The sequence below is a fragment of the Theropithecus gelada genome, chromosome 5 (genome assembly GCF_003255815.1).
Source record: "Theropithecus gelada isolate Dixy chromosome 5, Tgel_1.0, whole genome shotgun sequence".
Classification (NCBI taxonomy): domain Eukaryota; kingdom Metazoa; phylum Chordata; class Mammalia; order Primates; family Cercopithecidae; genus Theropithecus; species Theropithecus gelada.
In genome coordinates, this window is record NC_037672.1 from 40,001,466 (window position 1) to 40,027,686 (window position 26,221).

General features: G+C 40.9%; 1 protein-coding gene across 1 annotated transcript in view; it reads right to left on the minus strand.

Annotated features, from left to right (window-relative positions):
• The window catches only part of APBB2 (amyloid beta precursor protein binding family B member 2), a 411,292-nt gene that overhangs the window by 234,874 nt on the left and 150,197 nt on the right, over positions 1-26,221 (minus strand). The window contains exon 4 of the mRNA XM_025385333.1: positions 25,518-25,632. Within this exon, the coding sequence (XP_025241118.1) occupies positions 25,518-25,563 (46 nt within the window). The 5' untranslated portion in view covers positions 25,564-25,632. The remainder of the gene's footprint in view (positions 1-25,517; positions 25,633-26,221) is intronic.

A 26,221-nucleotide genomic window follows, 5' to 3' on the forward strand; every position in this document is an offset into this window, starting at 1 on the left:
TCAAAATATTATGTACTTTTCCATAAAAGCAAAGACTGGTGGACACGCTACTTCAGCTGTAATGCTAGAGATTTTGTCAGCATTGAGAGGAGAGTCCTTGTTTCCATAAAAATCACATACTGAGTTCAGAGTTGCTGGGGACAAATGGCAGGTCACTCCAAGTTCTGCACTGAGAATACAGTTGTGATTTTGGGGCAAAGCATAAAGCTACCTAAGTGAAACAGTCTAGCAACAATAGTTTCCTTCTAGCAGTGTTTTCACATGTCCCGTTAATAAAAATTCTTAATGCTGATGTGCCTTCAGATAATGGTACTAGGGATCAATAAATATCTGACAGGACCAGAGAGAGAGCTTGCAACCCCAAATCACAAAAGCACCACTAAGCAGACAGACGGACAAACGGACAGATAGATAAAATGCCCTCTTGTAATTTGATTCAGTAAAAGATGCTATGTACCTTTACATAATTCTGAAGAGGAACGAAAGATTTAAATAAAAATCAGACAAACAATTCCATTTTACCTATGTTGCCCAAATACTGCCAAACAAGTCTGACCGATTCCTCCTTCTCAATGTGCCTAGCTCTTTGTCCAACCCATTTTTAAAATAGTACTGCACAGTCCCATAACTCCTCCCCCGACAGCCAGTCTAATTCCTCCCCATACACCATCCCGGATCTATTGCAGATCTATGATGCCAGATAAACATTGCTCTGGTCACAATCACCACCTTATCTAAAATCTCCAGAATTAAGTTGTTTCAACCACTAACAATCTAAGACCCAACTGATTCTAGAATCTCTCATTTATCCTCTTTACCTTCAAATAGCTACTTCCCTAGAAACTCAGTGCAATGCTATAAAACCCAATACTCCCTTTCTATACAAATAGCTTATAATAACCCCTTTATTATCCTAAAGTGATATTCACAGATAATATAACCTATCTGAACACATAAATTCTAGAAAAGGGGGAATAAAAGGAGGGAAACATTTCAATAAGCAAATTCTCTGGCATGACTATTCCAGCAGTCATAACAAACAGGTATCAGACACTCACCTATGTGTAGAACCATTGTTAGTGCAACAGCTATAAATGCAGACTGAAAAAGGCATGTGTTGTATTGACAACTCAGACATGATTTGCACTGCTGCCAATAACATCAATTGCAAAATGCCGAACAACTCTTTGGAATATTCCAAAAAATATTAAATACACTTGTCTTTAAATGAGAAGGAGTTTTCACTTCTGGAACACATAGTGTATATTAAAACCAAGTTTAGAATTTCTACGGTCAGATAATTATACAAAAATGTCTTTAACTACACGAATATTTGCTAGGGTATTTAAAAGCTCTGCAGAGTAAGACAATCTTTGTTGTACAGGGTAGTCCTAAGTACTGCAAGACATTTATCATCCCTGGTCTCCACCCGATTCAGATAGTGGGCCCCTTCCACACTCCCCTAGTGGGAGTTCTAGCCACCCCCAAACCCCAACTTTGAAAATTATGACCTTGGCCCAGAGTTATCTCTTCCTCTTAACTCATTTGACACTTAAATCCTATATGATCTTGAACCAATACTTAATGTCTGGAAGCCTATTCGACTGTCTTGTTGGACTGTAAATTGTGGTTACCATCAATCTGACAATTACTATGACAACAGAATGGGGTATCATAGGCTGCTTGTTTGCTTTGCTTAGTGTCTAGCACATCCTAAGCGTTCAGTAAATGCTAATTAAGGCCAGATGCAGTGGTCCACGCTTATAAATCCCAGCACTTTCAGACGCCTAGGCAGGCGGATTGCTTGAGGCCAAGAATTCAAGACCAGCCTGGGCAACATAGTGAGAGCCCCATCTCCACAAAAAAATTTAAAAACTAACCGGGCATGGTGGCAGATGCCTGCAGTCTTAGTTACTTGGGAGGCTGAAGCAAGAGGACTGCTTGAGCCTAGGCGTTCAATGCTGCAGTGAGTTGTGAAACAACTGGTGAGACCTTGTTTCAAAAAAAAAAAAAACTCACTGCTATTATTGTTGTTATTTTTTTTCTTACCCACGCTTGTTTCCTCAACTAGGCTGTAAGCTTTCTGGACCAAAAGCAGTGTCCTGGAGATCTTTGTATACCTGGCTTAAGTAAGTACCCAGTAAATTTTGGTAGTTCACATCCTCTGTATCCTTTCTCTGCCCTATGCTGATTTCTTGTGAAAACATTCACAAATAGTAGGCTGAGTCCAAGAATGGAGCTAAAAACTGTAATTATATAGAAAATTATCTTTCTGACATTAGTGAAATCATCATCATAACCTGCCAAGCAGAGGAAAGGCTGTCAGAAAAACTGTCGGCAGATGCTCTCGAAAATCTACAGGATTATATTAGTGATGAATACTTTTAAAGTAGACACTGCATTCCAGGATTAGATCTATCTACAAATACATACTGATTCCCTCTTACTTTAAGGTTTTAAACATTTTCCCCTGGAGAACTAAGCCTTATTTCCAGATCTATAAAACGAAGTACTTCTATCAGATGACTCGGGTCCTTCCGAAGTATTAACGCTATATAGCATTTATTGAATGCTTATTATGTGCCAGGCATTGTGCTAAGTAGGTACTTGATAAGGATTATCTCACTTATCACCGCCAGCAACCCTATGAAAACGATACGGTTATTATGTCAGTTTTACAGATTAAGAAACGGAAGCAGAGGGTTAGGTAACATGCCAAAGATCCCACCAGAGGCAAGTGATGGAGCTGGCACCAGCTGTTCACCTCTAAAAATGAGGCTCAAAACCGCTACACCATGTTTTTTGGACTCTTCTCTTGAAGTTGACTCAAATAGCCTAAATTAATTAATGCCACAAGACAATTCTCACCACATTATTAGGGTTCTTTTGAAGTTTGTGTCCAACATTCTGATGTACATGGCAACTAAAAACAAAGCGGGCTGTCAACTGCTGGCAGGCAAAACCTGAGTCCTCTCGTTGCTTGTAGCTCAGAAAAGCAAAATAAAGCATACTTGAGAACACATGTGAATTTAATTTTTTTTTTTTTTTTTTTAGACAGAGTCTCGCTCTTGCAGACTGGAGTGCAGTGGCGTGATCTCAGCTCATTACAAGCTCCGCCTCCCGGGTTTATGCCATTCTCCTGCCTCAGCCTCCTGAGTAGCTGAGACTACAGGCGCCCTCCACCATGCCTGGCTAATTTTTTGTATTTTTAGTATAGACAGGATTTCACCGTGTTAGCCAGGATGGTCTTGATCTCCCGACCTCGTGATCTGCCCGCCTCAGCCTCTCAAAGTGCTGGGATTACAAGCATGAGCCACCATGCCCGGCTACATGTGTGAAATTTTAACTCACTTTGGGGGTGGGTTTTAAAGTCAGAAAATAAACCAAAATTCAACAACAGTTGACTACTTTAAAACAAAAATCCTTTAAATTGCCTGCTTAGTGCAATACATGCAGTTTCGGTTAAACAAGTAAAATGTGCATAGTCCTGTAATGCATGCATAATGTGGAGTATATAGTAAGTACATGTAATGCAAAACTTTATTCCAGTGTTTTTATTTCTGCACAGAAGTGTACACACTGAATTGGCATATAACATTGTACTCTATGGGAATAAACTTGAATTTCTTACATTTTTGGGACATTAACCATTACTGGTAATAATTTTTTTGTCATTCACAGAGCTGGTCACTGCATACTTGCTGTTAAAAATCACAACTTTGAGAGATCTAAAATTTACTACTTATATAGTCTAAAACAGAGAGAAAAAAGTTGTGGCAGTAAAGGTCCAAGAACTAATCCTATCACTAATTTCTTTATCTTTCGCAAAAATACTTAAAGACATTGATTTATGATCCTAGCTCTTTATCTTACTCCATTCTGTGTTCTCCAAGTGAGATTTCGAAACCAGTTCCAAGAACACTATCAAACAAAGAAAAACATGCAAAGACAGAAAAAAAAAAACCCTATTTTCTGAAATGTATCCCAGGGGAAAACACCAACAACTGGAAAAGAAGTATTTTCAAGACATAACATTAAATGTAGATTTTTCCATTTAAGAGTCATCTTTATAACACTTAATCAGAAATTTTTTCAATGAAGCAAAAGTTTTATGCTTCCCCCACAAATATACCTGATCCCCAACTTTCTTTTTTTAATTTTTTTGAGACAGAGTCTCACTCTGTTACCCAGGCTGGAGTGCAGTGGCGCGATCTCAGCTCACTACAGCCTCTGCCTCCTGCATTCAACCAATTCTCTTGCCTCAGCCTCCTGAGTAGCTGGGACTACAGGCATGTGCCACCACACCTGGCTAATTTTTGTATTTTTAGTAGAGACAGGGTTTCATCATGTTGGCCAGGATGGCCTTGATCTCCTGATCTCGTGATCTGCCTCCCTCGGCCTCCCAAAGTGCTAGGATTACAGGCGTGAGCCACCGTGCCTGGCCTGATCCCCAACTTTCATACTCCAAAGGCATTAACATCTGCAATTTAGAAATAACTGCAATGTTTAATGCTTCTAAGATGTGCCAATTTAAAATATGCTATTGGACAACTATAAAGGACTAAGTTAATGACCCCAATCAACAGCCTCTCTGCATCCTTGCCCTCTGCTCTGTAACCTTGCAATCTCTTTCCCCTAGCTCTGGTCTCAGTTGTGTTACTTATTTTGGCCAACTGGATGTTAGCAAATGGGATGACACAGAAGCTCAGAATGTATGGATCCATTTCTACTCTCCTGAAAAAGACAGTATCTGTGCTACTGCCATGAGAACATGCCTAGGCCTGTTGGAAGGGTGTTGGGAGACTTAGGTAGGATGGCTAAATCTTCTTGGTCCAAGGCTATTTTTGACCACCCTAAGCCAGCCAACCATTAAGCACGTGAAAGACCGCTGCAAAGATCAGCAGATCTGTCTACTACCCCTGCAGCTAACTGTAGCCACACGAGTGAGCTCAGCAGAGACTACAAGAAGAACCACTCAGCCATCCCAAAAATACTAATGGCTACAGTTTAAGCCACTGAATTTTGGGGTGCTTCATTATGCAGCATTAATTGTGGCAATACATAAATGATACACTGGTTATACCCACAACAACCAAATGAGGCTGTAGAAGAGCTATGGGATGAAACCTAAATTGATCCAGGAAAGGTATAATGCTATTTGAGGATCCTGCAGGGGGGAATCTATTTTTTAGTCTTTTCTTTGAGGTTTATGTCCTCCCTAGGTCACAGAGGGCTGTCTTGATTAATCTAGCCTGCATCTTTAGTCTCTACTGCTAACTGTTCATTCACAGCACATCAGCATTTATACTTTGCATATTAGAATATGCTGTGACAAAGCAAATTATAGGTATTTATTGTAAGGACAAATAAGCAGCATTATTTCTATCAGAAAAAAATCAAAAACAAGTTAAATGTCCATCATTAGGAAACTGATTAAATAAAGGATCACATCCTACAATGAATACTATGCATCAGCTAAAAGTGAGGATGCTTCTGTATTTAATTGCACAGAAAGATATTTACTAAATAATACTAAATGAAAAAAACTAACTGTAAAACAGTATGATGAGTATATAGGCATTCCCTACACAATGCTTTCCATTTTTCTGTTTGAAACTTCTTGTAATAAAAGTTGGGAGAAAGGCAGTACGTATACTGTCATTCTTTTATAAAAATATTTTTAAATCTTTTTATGGTAAAATAAAACACAGATTAAGAGAACCACACAAAACAAATAGCTTATTATAAAGAAAACACTCATAACTACCACCTTAATCAAAACACAGCTTTCGCTTGTTACCGTAGAAGGCCATCCATGACTTTCCCTTCCTCCAAAGTAAACAAACTCTTGAATTTATGGTAATCATGGTAATCAGTTCCTGGCATTTCTTTATGATTCTGTTACCCAAGTGTACAATCCTACTCAGCATAAGTGTTGTCTATTTTTAAACTTTTGATGTCTTTTAAGTAACATTTAATCTATATAGCCTCTATCCTTTTCTTTTCCTTACAATTAATTTGTTAAAGAATCTGGGCTGTCTGAGGTATGAAGTTTCCACAGTATGAATTTTGGTGGTGCATGTTTAACTCGTTTCTCCATCCTCTCAATTTCCTGCAAATTGGAGCTAGATTCAGAGGTTTGAACAGACTGAAATTCAGTCTGTGGTGGTATGATCTTTCATTAGGAAGCACATGGTATCTGGTTTTCATTCATTTCTGATGTTAGCAGCCATTGTTATTCAATGCCTAAATCCCCTAAATCCACAGGGGTTGGAAAATAGTGATATTCCAATTATTTAATTTCATTTTCATCTACTGGGTGGAAAAATTTTAGGAGATGTTTTCCTTCATCTACCACTTGGTTTTCCAGTGGTACAGTTCATGTTCATGTAAGAAAGAAGCTGATTCTTTCCTAACTACTTTCAAGATGATGAATTGGTGCTCCATTAACCTTTTTTTCATACTGCAGAACCAATAATTTTTTTTTTCATATCATAACCTCATGGATTTAAACATATTTGCAATTTTATTTTTGGCCAGTAGGAGCCTCTTCAAGTTGGCTCCTAAGTCATTGTGACACGCCCTAATAATCTTTGATAGCTTCCTTGCTACCTATTTATTATCTTGAGATGTCCCAAGCTCATCTTACATCTTTCTAGTTATTTTTGTTGTTTGAAGCTCACTCTGTAGAAGATTCCTTAGGAGGAGCTCATGAGGAGCAATATTTCCTCCACTGATTTTTTTGCATGTTCATAAGTTTGTGTTCTCTATGCTTGAAGGTCAATTTTGCTAGATATAAAAATATTGGCTCACATTTTCTTTCCTTTGAATACCTTAGGTATGTATTTTCTTTCAGCATAAGAGTTTCTGTCAAAAAGTCTAAGAACAATCTAATTCTCTATTACTGTTTTTCCCTTTTTTGTCGAGATGCCCAAAGGACTTTTTCTTTCTTCTTTTTAACCCAATAGTTTTATTAGAATATCTTGGTATTGGTTGTTCTAAGGTGATATTCTAAAATACATGATTTTCTCTTTCAAAACGTAGTTTCAATTTTTTTTTCCAGAAAACTTTTCTTAAAATATATCATTTGTACCACACCTTTGCTTTGGTTTTCTCCTCTCCTATTATCTGTATGTTGGAGCTGCTTTGTCTATCTTCAATATTTGTCAACTTTTCCCAAATTTTACTTCTTTCTTCATTTCCTTTGGATTTTTAACTTTTTCCTCCTTTTCACCCTCTATTATTTCTCTTAGGGCAATATTTGTGGTATTTAGTTGATTTTGTGCTCCTTCCAATTTAGAATTTATTTTTTAAACGATTTTTTAAAAATTTCTAATTCTTTCTTGAGTTCTGTCTCCTTGTCTCTGAGTTTTGCTAATTCAGATTTATGCTGTTCTTTCATCTCCTGTATAATTTTGTAATAATCTCTTTTAATTATTCTGAAGTAGAATATTATGGTTTTAATGCTTTTTAATTGAGCACGTCTTCTGGCATGTTTTCATTGTCAGTAGGGATTTTACTCTATTTCTTTCTTAAAAAATAGTTTATATGGTATTTAACCTTATTAGTGTTCTGTACTTTTATAAAATTTCATATTTATATAATTTCTATAATTTATTTAATGTCTTTCTCTCTCTCCCTGTATGAGGGCAGAGACTATGTCTGTTTCATTCATCAGTATATTCCTAGTGCCTGGCACATTGCAGATGTTCAATAAATCACTGCTAAAGGAATGAATAGAAGAGTTCATCAAAATGTTCACAGTGGTATCTCTGGGTGACAGGATTTAGAAAACGGTCTTCTGATACTTTATAAGTTGTTATTTTTCTAAGTTTTTTCATAATGAGCATAAAACATTTTTATATTCAGAGAAAAAGATTTTTAATTTGGAAAAAAAAAAGGGTTGTACATGAAGCTGGGTATATAGATACCCTGTATCTTTAAAAAAATCAATAAAGAAATGCCCTCTCCCTCACATATGTCTTCTATTCGTAAATGAAAACTATGGGGTAAAAGAAGGTGACAAAGCTGAGTTTTACTAAGAAAGATTAGGTTTAGAGTTTGTGAAAAGGACGACAGCAACCACCCATCTGCTTTCCATGCTATATTTGACAGATTTTACTCTATAGCTCAGAAAACATGTTAATAGGACTTCTTGTAGTGAGAGGAAGGAATTTAAAAAGCAAAGAATCCTGCTGTGTAGTTTGGCACTATATGGAAAATGGCTCACAGTGCCTGTAATTCATGGAACAAAGATAACATCTCTTTGTAAAATCTACACTGCAAGGTATCTCAAATATATAACCAAGATATGCCAGTGGCAGTGACTTACAATCACCAAACAAAATGATCCCAAACAAGAATGAGATGAAGCCTTAATTTGCTTAACCGGGCCTTCAAAGACCTATTAGAGAAAACATAAGAGATGAACTGCCTCATAAAGCAGATGGTCTTCTCCAGTTTAAAAAAAAAAAAAAAATCAAGATAATTAAAGGAAACTAAGGAGCAAGGATCTTGCTAAATTGGCCAAGAAGATTTTTTTTTTTCCTCTGAAGTAGAATGCATGAGTTTTTGAAAGGATTTCATGGTTCCCCATGAGGCTGACACAGGTTATTTGATAAAGTCTACATCAGCAAGGGAAGCTGTCCCAAGGGCAGCTGCCTCCCAGGTAGGATAAACCCCTGGCAGGCTTTATTCACAGGGGTGGGAAAGAAGGCTGAGGGGTAACATGGCCTTTCTGAAAGAGCACTGGAGTGGGGAGTGAGGACACATGCGATTTGTGTTCTTGATCTGTGATTCTGAGGAACCTGGTTCACTTTTGTTACCTGTTAATTTTTCTTAGAGAAACTCGTCATTCATTCCCCTAGCCTGCCTTGGTAGTGAGAACAGTTGAGATAAAGAGGAAAATATCTGTATACTACAGAGCAGAATTGCAAAATTGTTGGTTTATAATGTAATTTTGTTTAAATAGCTCCATTGCCAGATATAAAGGTCTCATTGTGCAGCAAATTAAAAATTGGAGTAAGGGGAATGAGGTGTTTTGAACCCAGTAGAAGATGAAAAAAATTTCTTTTCTCCTCCAACTGTAAGATACTCGATACTCCATTTCTGTTCTCCTACAACCTCTAAGATGCTTTTTGAGAGAAAAGAGAGGCAGATAATAGTGTCTCAAAGGAAACTCAAAGATTCTATGCCAGAGATTGTTAACTGAAACAGGGATAGGAGGCATGAGTCTTTTATGGTCATGGTCAGGATTTATACAGAAAGGCTACTGCCCCCAAATATTGCCACTTGTGGCTTGCCTATGGGGCCTAACCAAACCCCACAGGGATAGGGCCCCAGGAAATATTAAGTATCTAACATTTGTTGAGGGCATCCTTTGGGCTAAATACAAAGAGTATTCATGATCCCTTTCATTTCTCACACAAATCCTAGAACATTGGCACCATGATGCTCCTCGTTTCACACAGAAGGACACCAAGCTGTAGCAAGGTTAAGAAAACTTGCATAACATTGGGAAGTTGAAAAGCAGCAGAGCCCAGGCTCCAATCCTGGTCTAATGATCCCAGAATCCTTAGTTTAACGTTCTACTCCACTGCCTCCTTCAGGAAGTAGAAAGTGGGATGAAGCTGTTAACATGGAGACTCCAAAGACCTCATTCGCTCGGTTTATCTATCTCTGATCTGATGGTTCCAAGAGAAGGTATCATAACCAAGGAACCAGGTAATGGTTTCTCTTCAACCACATCTCAACAGCAACACAGAGCTTACCGTTGGACCTGCCTCCTAATTATCCCTGGATCTCTTCTTTTTTCCTCACATTCTCTAAATCCTTTGAAGTTTTCATGATACGTCTAACATCACTTCCTCAATCCTTCTGTACGAAAACCAAATCCACTCTTAATTTAGAAAATTATAGTGAAATCCCATTTCAACACATTATACATATGACCAATTCCAGATTTCACCAAACAGTGGCCTAGAAGACATTTGGCAGTTTTCTTAATGATAACACTAGTTGAGCATCCCAAATCCAAAAATCTGAAATCCAAAAGGCTGTTTCCTTTGAGCATCATGTCAGTGCTCCAAAAGTTTAGATTTTGGAGCATTTCAGATTTTGGAGTTTTGGATTTGGGATGTTCAACTGGTAAGTATAATGCAAATACTGCAAAATCCAAAAACAAAAATATGAAATCCAAAATACTTCTGGTCCCAAACATCTTGTATAAGAGACACTCACCCTGTAATTGCTAATATATCAATCACTTCAATCCTCACAACCACTCTGTGGAGAGAAAACTATTATTATCCTCATTTTATAGATGTGGTAACAGGCAGCAAGATAGTAAATAACTGCCACATATGTAGCAGGTGGTGAAGCTATTTTGTTTTAAACCTCTCTGAACCTCAGTTCTCTCCTCTCAAAAAATAAAAATATTTACCTCACATGGTTACTATGTAGAAATGGAATAAACACACAAAAAGCAATTTAACATAGCACTTAGATTCTCCCTCTCTCCTAGTATTTCTGGGATCATTCCAACGTACAATACAGAAACTTTTAATTAGACGGGAACAAGGAGATAAGAGAGATGCTTAGAATTTCTTCACATATGCTGCCTCATTTGTGTATCACAACACCCTTTGGAAAGAAGTAAATATCACCATCCCCATTTTACAGATGAGAGATTAGGGAACTGGCACATGCATGGACATTCTGCTGGTGACTGAAGCAGGATTCAAACCCACACATGCATACTGTTTTTCCAGAGGTTTTTAAGGGGTTGGAGGACAGGGGTAGCCAAGACTTCTAGTTCCCTTCATCTTCCCTGTGTAGCCATTCCTACAAATTCCACAAATCCCCAATGCTCCTGCAACTTGTCAATGTTACCTTTCCCTGAAAAATCAAGACTGAAAACCATAGTCGAAGATAAAAATAGGTATAGTCACAGTTACTAACCATGCACAATTAGCAACTCTTCTAATAAAAAATAAAGAAGAGGGAGGGAGAAGGAATGGAAGGAGAAGAAGGGGAGAGAGGGAGAAATGGTCATGAAACAGAAGTCCAATTGTGAGGCTCTACGTTCTCTCATCCACATCAGGAATTTTTTTTTCCACAAAGGTATCAGCTACTTATCCTGGAACAACCTGCTGTTCCTTCTCAGTCCTTCAGCTGGGACCTGCATTTAGAAGCCTCCAAGAAGACATACCTGGCCAGGGTCACATTTCTCAGAAAGGCAGCAGCAGGAAGAATTGATCCCGGAGGCCGCCACCAGGAACAGGGTGTTTCCCTCAACACAGGATGCGAGCTCACAAAGAAACACCAAGGACCTCCTCTTTCACCAGCTACAGTCTCCTGCTTTCCTCAACAGAACTTAAGGGCAGGAAGGAAAGCGGAAGTCAGGAATCAGGGCCAGGGAAGCTAAAACAAAGGCGGGTCTCTAAAATGCAGACACACACCCATCCCCTCCTCCTGAGCTCACACCCACAGATTCTTAAGCTGGGAAGAGGACAAGCCACCATAGAATTCTAAGTGCCTCAGCCACAAACTGCCTCAAAACACTGGAGACCTTCTGTGGGCCCAAGGCCATGCTAAAACAAAGTGTGAGCTTGGCAGAGTCCAAAAACTCACAGAAATCTGTTAGGACACACTTACGTGCATCTCTTTTCTAGACGGTTTTCTCCAGAGTCCCAGGTTAAGAACCACTGCACTAGTTGGTCATAAGGTAGGAAAACAGGGCTCTGTAAAAATAAATCATCGCTCTCCCATCAAATCTTCTCTCAACTTCCCTAATTGGGTTAGGTGGACAAGCAAGCAATATCCCAGACATTTCTGACTCCATCCTTCCCTGGCCCCATGACCAGTCAGAAACCTGGCACTAATCCATCCTCTGAAGCTAGTAACATGTGAATTCTCATCCTTTCATTTCCATGGTCACCATCTAGGCCAGGCTCTTATTAACCATCCCAAAGGCCTACAGTCCATATTCTGATCACCTGTCTGCCCTCATGCCAATCCAACTGTACTCTCCTGCAGAGCCACCTTCCTAAGAGCATCTACCACCTTTAGCTCCAGGCTATCAACAGCTAGGACCCTGGGGCTGGGCCACCCAGGTTTGAATTCCATCTCCACTGCTTCCTCTGAGTGTCTCTTTAGGTAAGTCAGCTAACCTCCATTTCCTCCACTGTAAAATGGAGATAATGAGAATATCTATACCAAACGTCTGTTGTGGGAATTAAATAGGAGAGTGTGTGTAAAGCACTCAGAATGGTGATGGCACACAGTAATTGCTATATAAGTGTTAACTGTCACCAACATGAGTATTATTAAAGCTTTCCACTGGTTACCAAATAAAATCTCACTTGCGCCAGGCATGGTAGGTCATGCCTGTAATCTCAGTACTTTTAGAGGCTAAGGAAGGAGGATCACTTGAGGACACTTGAGGACAGGAGTTGGAGATCAGCCTGGGCAACATAGCGAGACCTTGTCAGTACAAAAATACATACATACATACATACATACACACACACACATATACATACCAAAACAAAATCTCACTTCACTGATGGGCTCTTACAGCTCTCTACATTCTGTCCCAAATGGGTCAAACTAACCCCAACTTGTCCCTAATCTGCATGGACATAAGCCATTCTTCTGCTACCTGATCTCAAGCAGGGCACCACACCAGTGTCTCACTCTATACTGAAGCTACTAAACATCTCCCACTTACAAGCCTCTTCCGTTTGTTCTGCCTGGGACACCCCGTGTCGTATCAGTGTCTGTCAAACCCTCACGGCTCTCAGAGACAAGATCAAGCACTGATCCCACTTAAGATACTGCCATCATTAATTCCAGCAACAGCACTGAGGATGTCAATATACCTAACCGTTTCTGTGGTCTTGTTCCTACCTGCCCAAGGGCTAATTGGCTGTTCTACCTTAAAGGAGTAACCTCTATTCTCGATAAAATGAGGTAGTTTAAACAAGTGACTTAAAAAGTCTTCTTGTCAAGGTTCTTGGGGTTATACAGTGTTTCCTGTTCCTTCGGGACAATTTTTCTTTCTTTCTTTCTTTCTTTTTTTTGGGACAGAGTCTCTCTCTGTCACCCAGCTGGAGTGCAGTGGCATGATCTCAGCTCACTGCAACCTCTGCCTCCTGGGTTCAAGCGATTCTCCTGCCTCAGCCTCCTGAGTAGCTGGGATTACAGGCACCCAGATAATGAGAATATCTATACCAAATGTGTGTTGTGGGAATTAAATAGGAGTGTGTGTGTAAAGCACTCAGAATGGTGATGGCACACAGTAATTGCTGTGTAAGTGTTAACTGTCACCAACATGAGTATTCTTAAGCTTTTCACTGGTTACCAAATAAAATCTCACTTGGGCCAGGCATGGTAGGTCATACCTGTAATCCCAGCACTGGGTTAATTTTTTATATTTTTGGTAGACATGGGGTTTCACCATGTTGGCCAGGCTGGTCTCAAACTCCTGATCTCAAGTGATCCACCCATCTTGGCCTCCCTAAGTGCTGGGATTATAGGCGTGAACCACTGCGCCCAGTTGGAACAATTTTTCATTAAAGAAGAGGATACACAGGGTAACTGCACATATTTTTATTTTTTAAATGAATAACTCAAAGTGTTTCAGGTCTCAAGTCTCCAAGGCTAGGGAAAAAAGTGAAATTTTACTATGTGATACGCAAAATTCTTTTCTCTTTACAATCTGATGACCCTGTGACTTCTAGTTTTTTTCCCAATAAACTAGAGAAGACAGTTTTCATTTAATACCTTATATTATCTCCATGATACATATTGCAGAGCCATTTCTACCTTCCATATGGAAAGTAATTCCGAGTGTTATACCCAAATCCAAGACAGTGAAAAAAAAAAAAAAACCAGTTCAAATTACTTCTCCCCGCCCCTCAATATAGCAATTCCGGGATAACTTTTTTTTTTTTTTTTTGAGACAGAGTCTCACTCTGTTGCCCAGGCTGGAGTGCAGTGGCAGGATCTCGGCTCACTGCAAGCTCCGCCTCCTGGGTTCACACCATTCTCCTGCCTCAGCCTCCCAAGTAGCTGGGACTACAGGCGCCCACCAGCGTGCCCGGCTAATTTTTTGTATTTTTTGTAGAGACAGGGTTTCACCATGGTCTCGATCTCCTGACCTCGTGATCCGCCCGTCTCGGCCTCCCAAAGTGCTGGGATTACAGGCGTGAGCCACCGCGCCCGGCCCCCGGGATAACTGTTTTCCATAAATGAGCAGAACCAGCCCCCAAGTTTCTTAAAGGCAGCAGCTTGGAACTCAGCCACAAGAAGTTTGAAAAGTGGCAGAAAATTTAATAATACCATTACCTTGAAATCCAATAAAGCCTGTTGGAGCTTAACATTTTCAAGAAATCAGACTATTTATGCTATTACCCCTAGTACTGCTATAATCTCCTATAAAGCCATAAATACACACAATGTAGTTCACCAGAAAACTAAGACCATCATAAAAAAGGCCATAAGGAAGATACTGCCCATGAAGTATGTCTCCATGGTACTTGCTACAGCAAGTTCACACAGAGGAGTTCATTTATTTTGAAAATTACATTTCCAACTCCACAACTCATCACTTTGAACTGTGAACAACTTTTAATACAAGTTAGAGCTTTCTTTTCAAAGACTGTTTTCACACAAGATAAACGTGATACTGAATATCAAGGACATGTATGAGGCTGTCACAATACTGAGGAAAAGACTCATAACATCTGCGTCTTCATATCTGCTTCATTTAACAGTCTATTCAGCTTTAAGTATCAGAAAACCTAACTAACAGTGAATTCAACAAATACAAAGGAGTTGGAAAGCCCAGGGCTGCAGGTGTTGGTTTGAAAACAACTTCAAGGCAGGTATCTCTGTGGCTCTTGGACTTTCCTTCATGGTTGTCACCTCATGGTGACATGAAGACTGCTGTACATCCAGGCACCTCATCATCATTCAAGGCAGAAAGAATGGGAAAGCAAGGAAGGGTACAGACAAGCTCATTTGTCAGGCTTTATAAAGACAATAAATGCTTTCCCAGCAACCTCGCCCCCATCCTAGTGGACTTATTCTCAGGTCTTACTGGCCAGAAGTAGGTCACAGGGCCACATCCGCTACAAGGAATGCTGGAAAATCAGGGTTCAGGATTGGCATATTGGCTTAATCATCACAATTTACTGACGAGGCTGATCTCCACACCGCCCTGAATTAAACTATGGCTCTATGAGCAACAATGAAACAAGATATGGGCATTGAGTGGGCAATTAATTGTATCTCCATTTTGAGTCTCCATCTTGGGAAGGAGAAAATCATCCAATAAAGGGTTTTCTGCTCCTATATCAAAAGCATCCACTACCTATAAAGTAACTGTTTTACAAATTCCCATACCTATAATAACAAACAAATAAAAATTGCTTAATCTTTTAAGTTCATACGCCTTGGTTTTTCTCTCTCTGTAGAGTCAGGTATAAATGGGCAGTCAATGGCTAAAAGGTGGGTGTGAAGTCTTGTTGTTGTGAACTCTGATCACAACTTGACCACTAAGAAGCTTTGAGGTGCAGCTTGCTGTTTCCCAGGCAGAAAAGCCATGTTAGCCGTGATTCAAACCTTTAAGCTTCCAGACAGGGGAGAAGCCTCCTAAATGTGCTGTCTGCACGCTGCTCTCGCCACCTCCCTGCCCCTCCCTGATCAAACAGGCACATCCATTTAGCTCCCTAGATGCCCTGCACCTACTGAACCTTCAGTGGCTCCCCACTGCTCTTAGGAAACAGCTGAAAACTCCTTACCAAAGCCCTCCATTCTGATTTGACCAGGCCGCCTTCTCCAACCTCATCTCCCACCAGGTCCCACCACACTTGCTATGCTCTGGCCACCCTGGCTCCTTGCCATTCCTTAAACAGTCCATACCCCTTGGTCTGTAATGGGCTTTTCGCGGCTCTTCATAGACTGGGCTTTCCCTATGCTTCAGATTGCAGCTCAAGCATCGCTTCTTCGGGGACACCTTCCCTGGTCACCCAACATAATGTGGGCCATGCCCAGTATCCCTCCATCACACTCTTCATTCCTCCATAGCAGGTACCACAATCCACAATTATCTCCTCTACTGGGAAGGCTTTCCTACCACCTGTCTCCATCACTAGAACAAACAGAAGTACTACAGGAACGGAGACCTCATCTACCTCTTCACTGCTCTATCCCCAGTGCCCAGCACAGAGTAAGGGCTCTGGACTATTATTTTCGCCATCCTGGTTCCAGGACTTGCCTGATTTGGTTGACTTGTCACTACCCTCTATACCACCAACTCCTCCATGTGGCCACCAAATGAACGTTGTAGCCCTAGGACCCGCTCCACTGCAATCCTGACCTTGGAACTTCCTCTCTCCCCAACAACTTCTCTTGCTTGTCACCCCACTCCCAGTCCTCTCTCATATACTGAAGCAGGCACACAGTGTGGTTAAAAGCACAGACTCTGGAGCCAAAAGGCCTGGGTTCAAATCTCAGCTTCACCATTGTCTGTATAGGCACAAATAAGTTGCTTCTATAGCTCCTGTGTGCCTCAGTTTCCTGTCATTGAGTGATAATAGTTGCATCTATGTAACAGAGTTGTAGTGAAGAATAAAAGTATACACATTAAGTGCTCAGAACAGTGCCTATATAAGTGCTAATAACTTAACGGTAATAAATGTAACTTCTGGCCGGGCGCAGTGGCTCACCCCTGTAATCCCAGCACTTTGGGAGGCTGAGGTGGGCGGACCACCTGAGGTCAGGAGCTCAAGACCAGCCTGGCCAACATGGTGAAACCCTGTCTCTACTAAAAATACAAAAAATTAGCCAGGCGTGGTGGCAGGCGCCTGTGGGAGGCTGATGCAGGAGAAGCACTTGAATCTGGGAAGTGGAGATTGCAGTGAGCCGAGATCGTAGCATCGTACTCCAGCCTGGGTGACAGGAGCGAAACTCTGCCTCAAAAAAATAAATAAATAAATACATAAAAATAAAAAATAAAATAAGTAAAATAAATGTAACTTCTTATGAACACACTCTTTGTTCTCATTAGCATATGCACTCCCCTAGGCCCTTCTCATTTGATCCCAGTTCATTAGATCCCTCCGTAATGTCCCATTTAATGTGTCCTTCAAATCCCACCCAGAAGACCTGCAGTCCCATGCCTGATCTGCCAACAACTTGATCTGAATTGCATTCCTCCCCAGACCACTGTGTCCTGTTGGAGGAAGATGCTTTGGAAATTGTGTTCTCCTGGGCTTTACTCACTGCACACATCTTTACCAGCCTTCCTCTCCTCTAAACTGCTATATCACATAAATTGATTCTAAATGATATAGTTATCACCTTTGGTCACATCCACAGATGAGATATAAGCATTGAGGGCAATATGTAACTTTTCTCAATACCCCAGGGAAGTCAACACAGTATTAGGAGTATAGCAAATACAGTCTCTACCTATTAATTGGCTCTGGTCACCCCATCTCCTTTTAACTACACCTTTTCCCTCAAAAAAAGGAGGCGTCTTTAAACTGCATCCTGCTTACTTGCTTAAACTAGATCCTGCGGTGTGAGGATCAGTGATTTCAAAACAAAAAGCTACTATTTCTTGTTCAAAAACAACAGGAAATCCTCTTTACCCCTAACCAAGCCCGAGTCACAAGGATAGGATGGCAGCAGGTATGTCTGATTTCCAGTTAGCCAAGTCATGTTAGATTTATTGGTATTCAGTTCCAAATAACTAATATGTAACTTAAGCTCTCTGCAGAATTTTATTGTACTCTGGGAGAGGGGGGTCAACTTTCCCAAAACTTGGACACTCCTGGGAAAGAATTTAGGTGAGAAAACAAATGGAATCCCATGGACTTAAGTATTTTCCATAAAATCAAAAGAGACAGACTAAAAAGTCTAGATATTCCTTTAACAAAGCATCATCTACAAAATATTCAGGCAGGGCACGCTGTCTCACGCCTGTAATCCCAGCACTTTGGGATTACACCAAAGAGGCGGGCAGATCACCTCAGGTCAGGAGTTCGAGACTAGCCTGGCCAACATGGTGAAAACCTGTCTCTACTAAAAATACAAAAATTAGCTGGGTGTGGTGGTGGGCGCCTGTAATCCCAGCTACTCAAGAGGTCGAGGCAGGAGAATTGCTTGAATTCAGGAGGCAGAGGCTGCAGTGAGCCGAGATAGCGCTATTGCACTCCAGCCTGGGCAACAAGAGTAAGACTCCGTCTCAAAATCAAAAATAAAAATAAATACAATATTCAATAGTATATGTTGCTGTTTTCTTTTCCTTAGTATATATTCATAACAGAAAGGTCTAGAAGCTACAGAGACAAACAACAAACTGACCTATCTCATGACTCTGAAATAAATATGCCAAGTCATTCCTTTAGAACTCTATTGGTTTCATCTTGCACTGATTTTTGTGGCCTTTTGTGCAAAGGAAGGTCAGCGGAGTTCACTCCTCCCGAGGACAATTTCAGGTTTGCATAAATGAGCAAGTGTCCAAGAACCTGGAAAAACAAGTCCTTTTGCTTTGGTTTCAAAATGAGGCCCCATAAAGTTGCATGCTTTTCTCCTTTCCCTTCCGGAGGCTGCTCACATAAGATAGGTCTTAAGCTTCCCCAGTCTGGCTGGGGCATTTCCTCCGCCCGCCCCCGCCACCGCTCTTCCTTTAGCAGAGGTGCTGTGCCTCCTGCCCTGAGGATGATACATTCTTCTCATCTTTCTCAGAGGCAAAGCCTGTCTTTCAGACACACATGGGACCCTTTCTGACCTATCCCCAGCATCCTAATCCTCTTCATGTGGAGTATAGGAAGGGAAAATGGACTAAAGTCCCTCCGAAGACTATTCTGGCATGTTTCCAGAGTCTCATTCTGCAACAAAAGCAGACACCAGGTAGGCTTCTTTCCAGGGCGTCCGATTCCTCCTGGTGAAGACTTGTCACAGGGCTTCTTAGTCCCGCTCCATTTGTTAGCAAAAGGGAAAGTGATAGATCCAGAGCATCCAAACAAAAAGGACACTCTTTTATTACAACAAAATAAGAATGCAAATCTCTACCCTGGAAGTAGCAAATTACAAGAGAGGTTAAAAAAAAAAGCAAGAGCAAAGTTACAAAGAAGGGATTTAATTTGGACTACTGAAATTTAATTTCTTTCTTCAGTGAAAGATAAATAAATAGAAGTAACCTTTCTTTACTAGTGTCAACATCAAGATGTAATGATGTAACACTATTGTAACATTATTTACTAGGTATGTGAAAACAAGGTCTGTATTTCTGAGTATCTGAAAATAATGGCAATCAACAGGCCTCAGATCACCAATTTTACAGGTTGGGTTCATATGCCATGTAAAAATCTAGAACCTAACTGACTGACTCTGAGACATGCACAGAAAGTGATCTACAAGTAAAGAGGTAGCCGCGGATGAGACTATGCTACACCACAAAAATGTGGTTACTCAGGTTCATGGCATCTCGGAGAGGGATCTGCAGAGCACCCATTCACTGAATTAATACTTAACATCTAAAGTTCTGCAGAAATCAGGGATTGCAATTTGGTGACTAAAATATCTTAAAATTCTTTAATAGGACTGTGGTAATAAGGTTTGCAACCAACATGGTGAGCTGAGATGACAGGCAAGGGCTTTGCTTGTTTCAAATACATGGAAAAACTGAGAGATCATTAACAACTTTTTAAATACTAAGAAAACATTCAAAATCACAAGAAATAAATCCCTGGGCCAGAACCAAAGACAGAACTCAAAGTCAGATGAGAGGAAGTTAAAGCTCTGAAGATGTAAAAGGCTATCGGAACATGAGATAAGCTTAGTGTGCAGGGGCTGAGATCCTGATGAACCCTGGAGAACAAAGGGTCATATCTCACCAACAAGAAATCAAAATTTCAAAACAGCTCCCATGTAGAGGTATGGCATCCAAATACAGAACACCCATGGAACATCAAGTTCCCGAGCCAAGAAAACAGTAACACTAGGCTGGGTGACGTGGCTCACACCTATAATCGCAGCACTTTGGGAGGCCGAGGCAGGCGGATCACCTGAGATCAGGAGTTCGAGACCAGCCTGGCCAACATGGTGAAACCCCATCTCTACTAAAAATACAAAAATTAGCCAGGCATGGTGGCAGGCGCCTGTAATCCCAGCTACTCAGGAAACTGAAACAGAAGAATTGCTTAAACCCTTTAGGCAGGGGTTGCAGTGAGCCAAGATGGCGCCATTGCACTCTAGCCTAGGTAACAAAGAGTAAAACTCTGTCTCAAAAAAAAAATTAAAATAATAATAATAATAACACTGGTCCAAAAGCTAGGACACCCATCGGGCACTAACTGAGGCAAATGAGAAAGTGCTGGGTTTGTACAATCCTAATTGCACGGGACTCCCACATCAAACAACCTCTAATGAAGAGACTTACAGTGAAAGCTTAACACCAAACAAGAAACAATTTACCAAAAGAGACAGCCAACACAACTGGCAAAACCTGTGCCCAAGAGCTAGAAATAGAACAGTAAATAGCGGTTGTTCAGGAAAAAGTTACCATGAATACAACTAAAGCTAGAGAGAACCATGTGTGTTGGAAAGCAGGATTTGGAAAAACTTGGAATATGCAAAGAATTTCTCCCCTTATCAATGCTGAGTTAAGTTTCTAAGCAAGTACTTCATTCATTCATCCATTCGATATATATTTATTAAGCATTTATTCTGCGTCAGGCTCCGATTACTCCCCCTCAGTCTTGGCTGGCACTGGCTCTGAGGATGGTTATTATCCAGTTCCACCCCTTAGCCCAAGATGACTCCACAAATATTGCAGCAACTACCGTAGATAAAATAGTGTCCTCACTCACAGAGGAGAGGAGGGAAATGAAAAAGACTTTAGTGCTGGAGTTCAGACAAATTATATACATGTGCCAAAATATAAAAGGAATTTAGGACACAAGCAAGCATCAAGAGGGAGATTTAAGAGCTGCAGGAACACGTGCTTCCAGTGGGGAAACCAGAAAACTCCCTGGGAAATAGAGTGACTCTGCTGCACCCCATGGCAAGAGCAGGATTTTAGCGGGTTCCAAAAGATGGATCCACATACCAGAGCGGAAACAGCAGGAGCAAAGGCACGTGACCCAAAGGCACAGGGTGTACCCTGGCAGGAGCAGCCCACGCACACTACTATAAATGTCTACTGAATAGTAATAATACCAACAACAATAACGATCATTCCTCATGAGTAATAGGTAATAAAAATAAGGAGCAGTGAAAGGAGACCTAAAGGACTCAAATATCAGGGTGACCTTTTAAACTAGTGGGTACACACTAAACAATTTCAGCAGGGAAGTGGCATGATGAGAGCCATGCCTCAGTTAGATTCATTTGGCCACTATGCATGAGTTAAATTTGCAGGCAAAGAGACTGCAGGCCAAGGTCTGGAAGCTATTATAACACTCCAGATCCTCACAGCTGAGGTTACAGTGGTGGCTGCAGTCATCCAAAGGAATGGATAGGTACCGACAAAAATGAACAAATATGCAATTTTTATTAGCAATTCCTAGAATATAGTCATGTGTTGCCAAACAACAGAAACACATTCTGAGAAATGCATCACTGGGCGATTTCATTGCTGTGCAAACATCATCATGGAGTGTTCTTACACAAACCTAGATGGTACAGCCTACTACACACCTAGGCTGGATGGCATGGCCTACTACACACCTAGGCTAGATGGCAGAGCCTAGGGTTCCCAGGCTACAAACACGTACAGCATGTTACTGTACTGAATACCGCAGGCAACTGTAATACAATGATAAGTATCTGTGTACCTAAACATATCTAAACATAGAAAAGGTACAAGACAAATGGGGTCTTACAATCTCACGGGACTACTGTTGTATATGCAGTCCACGGTAGATTGAAACATTGTTAGGTGGCACATGACTCATTTTAAAACTGGAGTTTTAACATAAACACAAATATCTGCATGAAAAGTCAGGAAAGAACAGCTCTAACTATTTACTTCTTATTTTCATGCTCAATGGATGCCATTCCACATTCCATCCAACAGCAGCACCCTGTCCTGAAAGGAGATAGCCGGGAAAGGCAAACTAATCTCAAAACAGAAGGAAAGAAAATTAAAATTCCAGTCTGACATACGAGCCTCAAAACCAATGTAGGGCACAGCAATATGCACTGCTGACCCTTGACTGATGATTCCAACCACACCTGATGATAAAATTATTAACTGTATGGCATGTTGCTGTTGTTTTTTTTACTGAAATCATTTCCCTTCTCCAGGGAACAGTGTGGCCCTGTTCAGACACAGGCTGGTGAGGAGGCCCCAGGTCAAATTGGCTTTCCTGCCTTATGTGAAGGCAGCGACGGCTGCCAAGGTTAACATTTATTTCTGCTATGAGTAGCCTCTACAGAACGTCAGCTTGAGGTTTCAACAAGCAAATCTTATTTATTTATTTATTTATTTATTATTTTGAGTTTTGCTCTTGTCACCCAGGCTGGAGTGCAATGCTGCAATCTTGGCTCACTGCAACCTCCGCCTCCCAGGTTCAAGCGATTCTCCTGCCTCAGCCTCTCTTGTAGCTGGGATTACAGGCGCCCACAACCACACCCAGCTAATTTTTGTAAATTTTTTTTAAGTAGAAATGACGCTTTACCATGTTGGCCAGGCTGGTTTCAAATTCCTGACCTCCACCCACCTCAGCTTCCCAAAGTGCTGGGGTTACAGTACCCAGCCAAATCTTATTTAATGATCAGGAGAAGCAAGCTACAAAGGAGTATGTAGAAGGGAGGAATGGAGAACAAATCAAGTAAAATACGTAACAGTGTTCATGCCTGGACTGAGGGATCAACAATGGGAAAAGAAATCAGAGATGGAAACCATGAGGGGGTACGAACCACACTCTAGTTCCAGGGAAGGGCGTTTCAGGCAACGTGTTATGCAGCTATGTGCTCCCTGGAAAAGCAGCCACTCTCTCTCCCCCCACCAGAAAAAAGACACAAAGTGACAAGTGCAGTAGAGGCCTCAGGGCAGCAATCGCTATGTTGAGCACAGGTAGCACGTTTCTGGCACCCAGTAAGAAGACAGTTTTCTCATAAAGAGCTCTTAGTAAGAAATAAGTCAAATGAAAATAAAGAGCTTCCTTGCAATTACTGGACAGCACACACCTGTGCAGCTCAGCGCCCTTTGGTAATCTCTGGAAAGGAACTCAGCTGATGGCCAATGTGTCATTCTCTGAGGTGAAAAAAGGAGCAAGAACACACATGTGAATTTTTCGGGTAAATTTACTTCTTCCACTTCAAGAGCCCAAATGTTAGCATTTTAACCACTGTGAAGGAACAATGTCCTCAAAATATATTAGCTTGAACCATATGAAATTAACCTTTTTGTATGTCAAAAATGCTCAAGTACTAACAATTTCACTTGGATCAATGGCAGTACATGTCCTCCAACTTTCTTCTACACAGGGGTAGGCAAATTTTTTCTTAACAGGATCACAGATATTTTAGGCTTTGAGGGCCAAGAGACAAAAAAGAGATTATGTAGGTGCTTATATAACCATTTAAAATGTAACCATTTAAAAATATAAAAACCACCCTCAGCTCCTATAAAAATAAGCATAGGCTAGATCTGACCTATTGGCTACAGTCTGCAGATCCCTGTTATATAGGGTACAGGTGTAAACTTTATTCTGATGATGCTCCCTATGAAAATTGCTAATTTCAGAGTAAAACTGTAACACCCTTGGAGATACCAACAATATCTGAAAATATGTGAAAAGCTGTTTACCCCAACACTGCTGGCTTTAATGCTGGCTGTTGATCCGAATCCCTATTCTATTATCAGCAATCCCTCCCTACTGCTATAAAATGCTACTGCTTTTAACTATCTGACTTACTTTACAAGCAATTGTCTGGGTGAGGACTTGAGGGTGGTTCTAACTTTTCTTTGCTTTCTTTTTTCTTTTTTTGAGACAGAGTCTTGCTCTGTCTCCCACACTGGAATGCAGTGGTATAATCTCAGCTCACTGCAACCTGTACCTCCTGGGCTCAAGCAATCCTCCCACCTCAGCCTCCCAAGTAGCTGGGACTACAGGCACATGCCACCATGCCTGGCTAATTTTTATATTTTTTGTAGAGACAGGGTTTCGTCATGAAGCCCAGGCTGGTCTTAAACTCCTGGGCTCAAGTGATCCACCCACCTCAGCCTCCCAAAGTGCTGGGATTATAGGCATGAGCCTAGCCATAACTTTAAATAAAGAAAAAAACTGAGCTGCACAAGGTAATGGCACTTAAAAGTGAATACGAATAAGCATAACTACAGAAAGGATATGGGAACAAAAGCACTATGGGGAATTACCCCAAATTTCCCCTGACTTAGAGCCAAAATTCCACAGGTTCCAAAGGAAAGCAACAAAAACAAATAAATATCTATACAACTGGTCCAAGGCCAAAAGACAGCAGGGAGCAAGAAGTAAGTCTGAGACACACTGCCCTTCATAGAAATAAAGATAGATAATTAAAGGGAAGAATCATTTTTCTCCTAGGTTAATCAGGGGTAACGACAAATAGGAAAAGGCTACAACTATAGCAGTTCCCAAAAGACTGCTGGGAAAACGTCAGTGTTGTGAGACATCGAAGATCATCCCTGAGGGAACTGAAAGAGTTTCCTCCTTTGGAGAAGGCTAAGAAGTAAAAGCCAGGAACTCTCTCCCTAATACATATTAAACAGACACATACCCAGGGGACCTCTCTTCTGGGTCCATGAATTTTGTGATTATAAAGGAATTCAAACAATCACTGAGAAATGTTTTTAATTTATGGCATTATTATTGTTTCAAATGTTATATATTGTGATGAAAAACGAAAGCTTAAAAAAATAAAAGCCTATAGAAGAATAGATACATTAGGCCAGGCATGGTGGCTCATGCCTGTAATCCAGAAACTTTGGGAGGCTGAGGTGGGTGGATCTCTTGAGCCTAGGAGGTCAAGACCAGCCTGGGCAACATAACGAGACCCCATCTCTACAAAAAATAAACAAAATTATCCAGGCATGGTGGCACACATCTGTAGTCCCAATTACACAGTAGACTAAGGTGGGAGGATCACTTGAACCAGAAGTTCGAAGCTACAGTGAGCTGTGTTCATGCCACTGGACCCTAGCCTGGGCAACAGAGCAAGACCCAGTCTCAAAAAAGAAAAGAAAAAGGAAAAAAAGAATGGATGCACTGAAACAGAAAAAGGAGATTGTTGATATACACTTCTGGTCCTATAGGGCCACTTGATTACAAAAATCCTAATTTAGGTAACATTTCTTACCATGCAATATTCAAAATTACCCTAGAGCAATCCATTCTCTTGTATTGCTAAACATCCTTATTTAAACCTTTAAAGCTTTTACCAATTCAGGACTCTGTGATATTCTACAATGAAAATTAAAGGGAAAAAAGCAAGAGAGAGACTGATCCCATACATACATGAGCTGCCTGGACGACAGTGAGCCTCCGGGTACCGTCTGCCCATAGTGACAGTCAACACATTGGTAGGGGCCTCTGCAGTTCCCAAGTCCTCAGGAAAGACTGAGATGGTTAGCTGCGGTAGGGGGAGACAAAAAAAAAAGGTAGAAACAAAACAGAGACTTAGGATAATGACAGCATTTTTTTTTTCATTAAAATGCTAATGATGACCACAAATTTCCAGATAACCATGTTTATGAATTATTCATAGTCGCATGCAAGATGAAGTCTCCCTGTCACTGCAGGCAGGCCCAGGGCTTGCTGATGATTAGCATGTGGGCCCTGCAATAAGTGTGACAGAGGCGCAGGTCGCTTCCAGCGATCAGGGCTGGCCCTCACTGGCCCCCATCAAAAGTCCAGGCAATACCACCTGCATTTGCCTGATGCTTTTCCATTCTTCCTTAACATCAAGGAATAGCACTGCCTGGCTCTTTGCTGTGACATCTGAACTAAAATCCTGTAAAACTTTAAAAGCTTGAAAGGAAGAAAATTGTTTTTCTGTATTGGGGAGGTTAGATGTTACGCTGATTGGGAAAAAAAAAATATTTTCAGTGACGTATAACATATAGAAAATGCACACACCACAATGGACAGCTCAATGTATTTTCCTAAACTGAAAACACACCAGATCAAAACCAGAACATTATCTGCACTGCAGAAGTCCC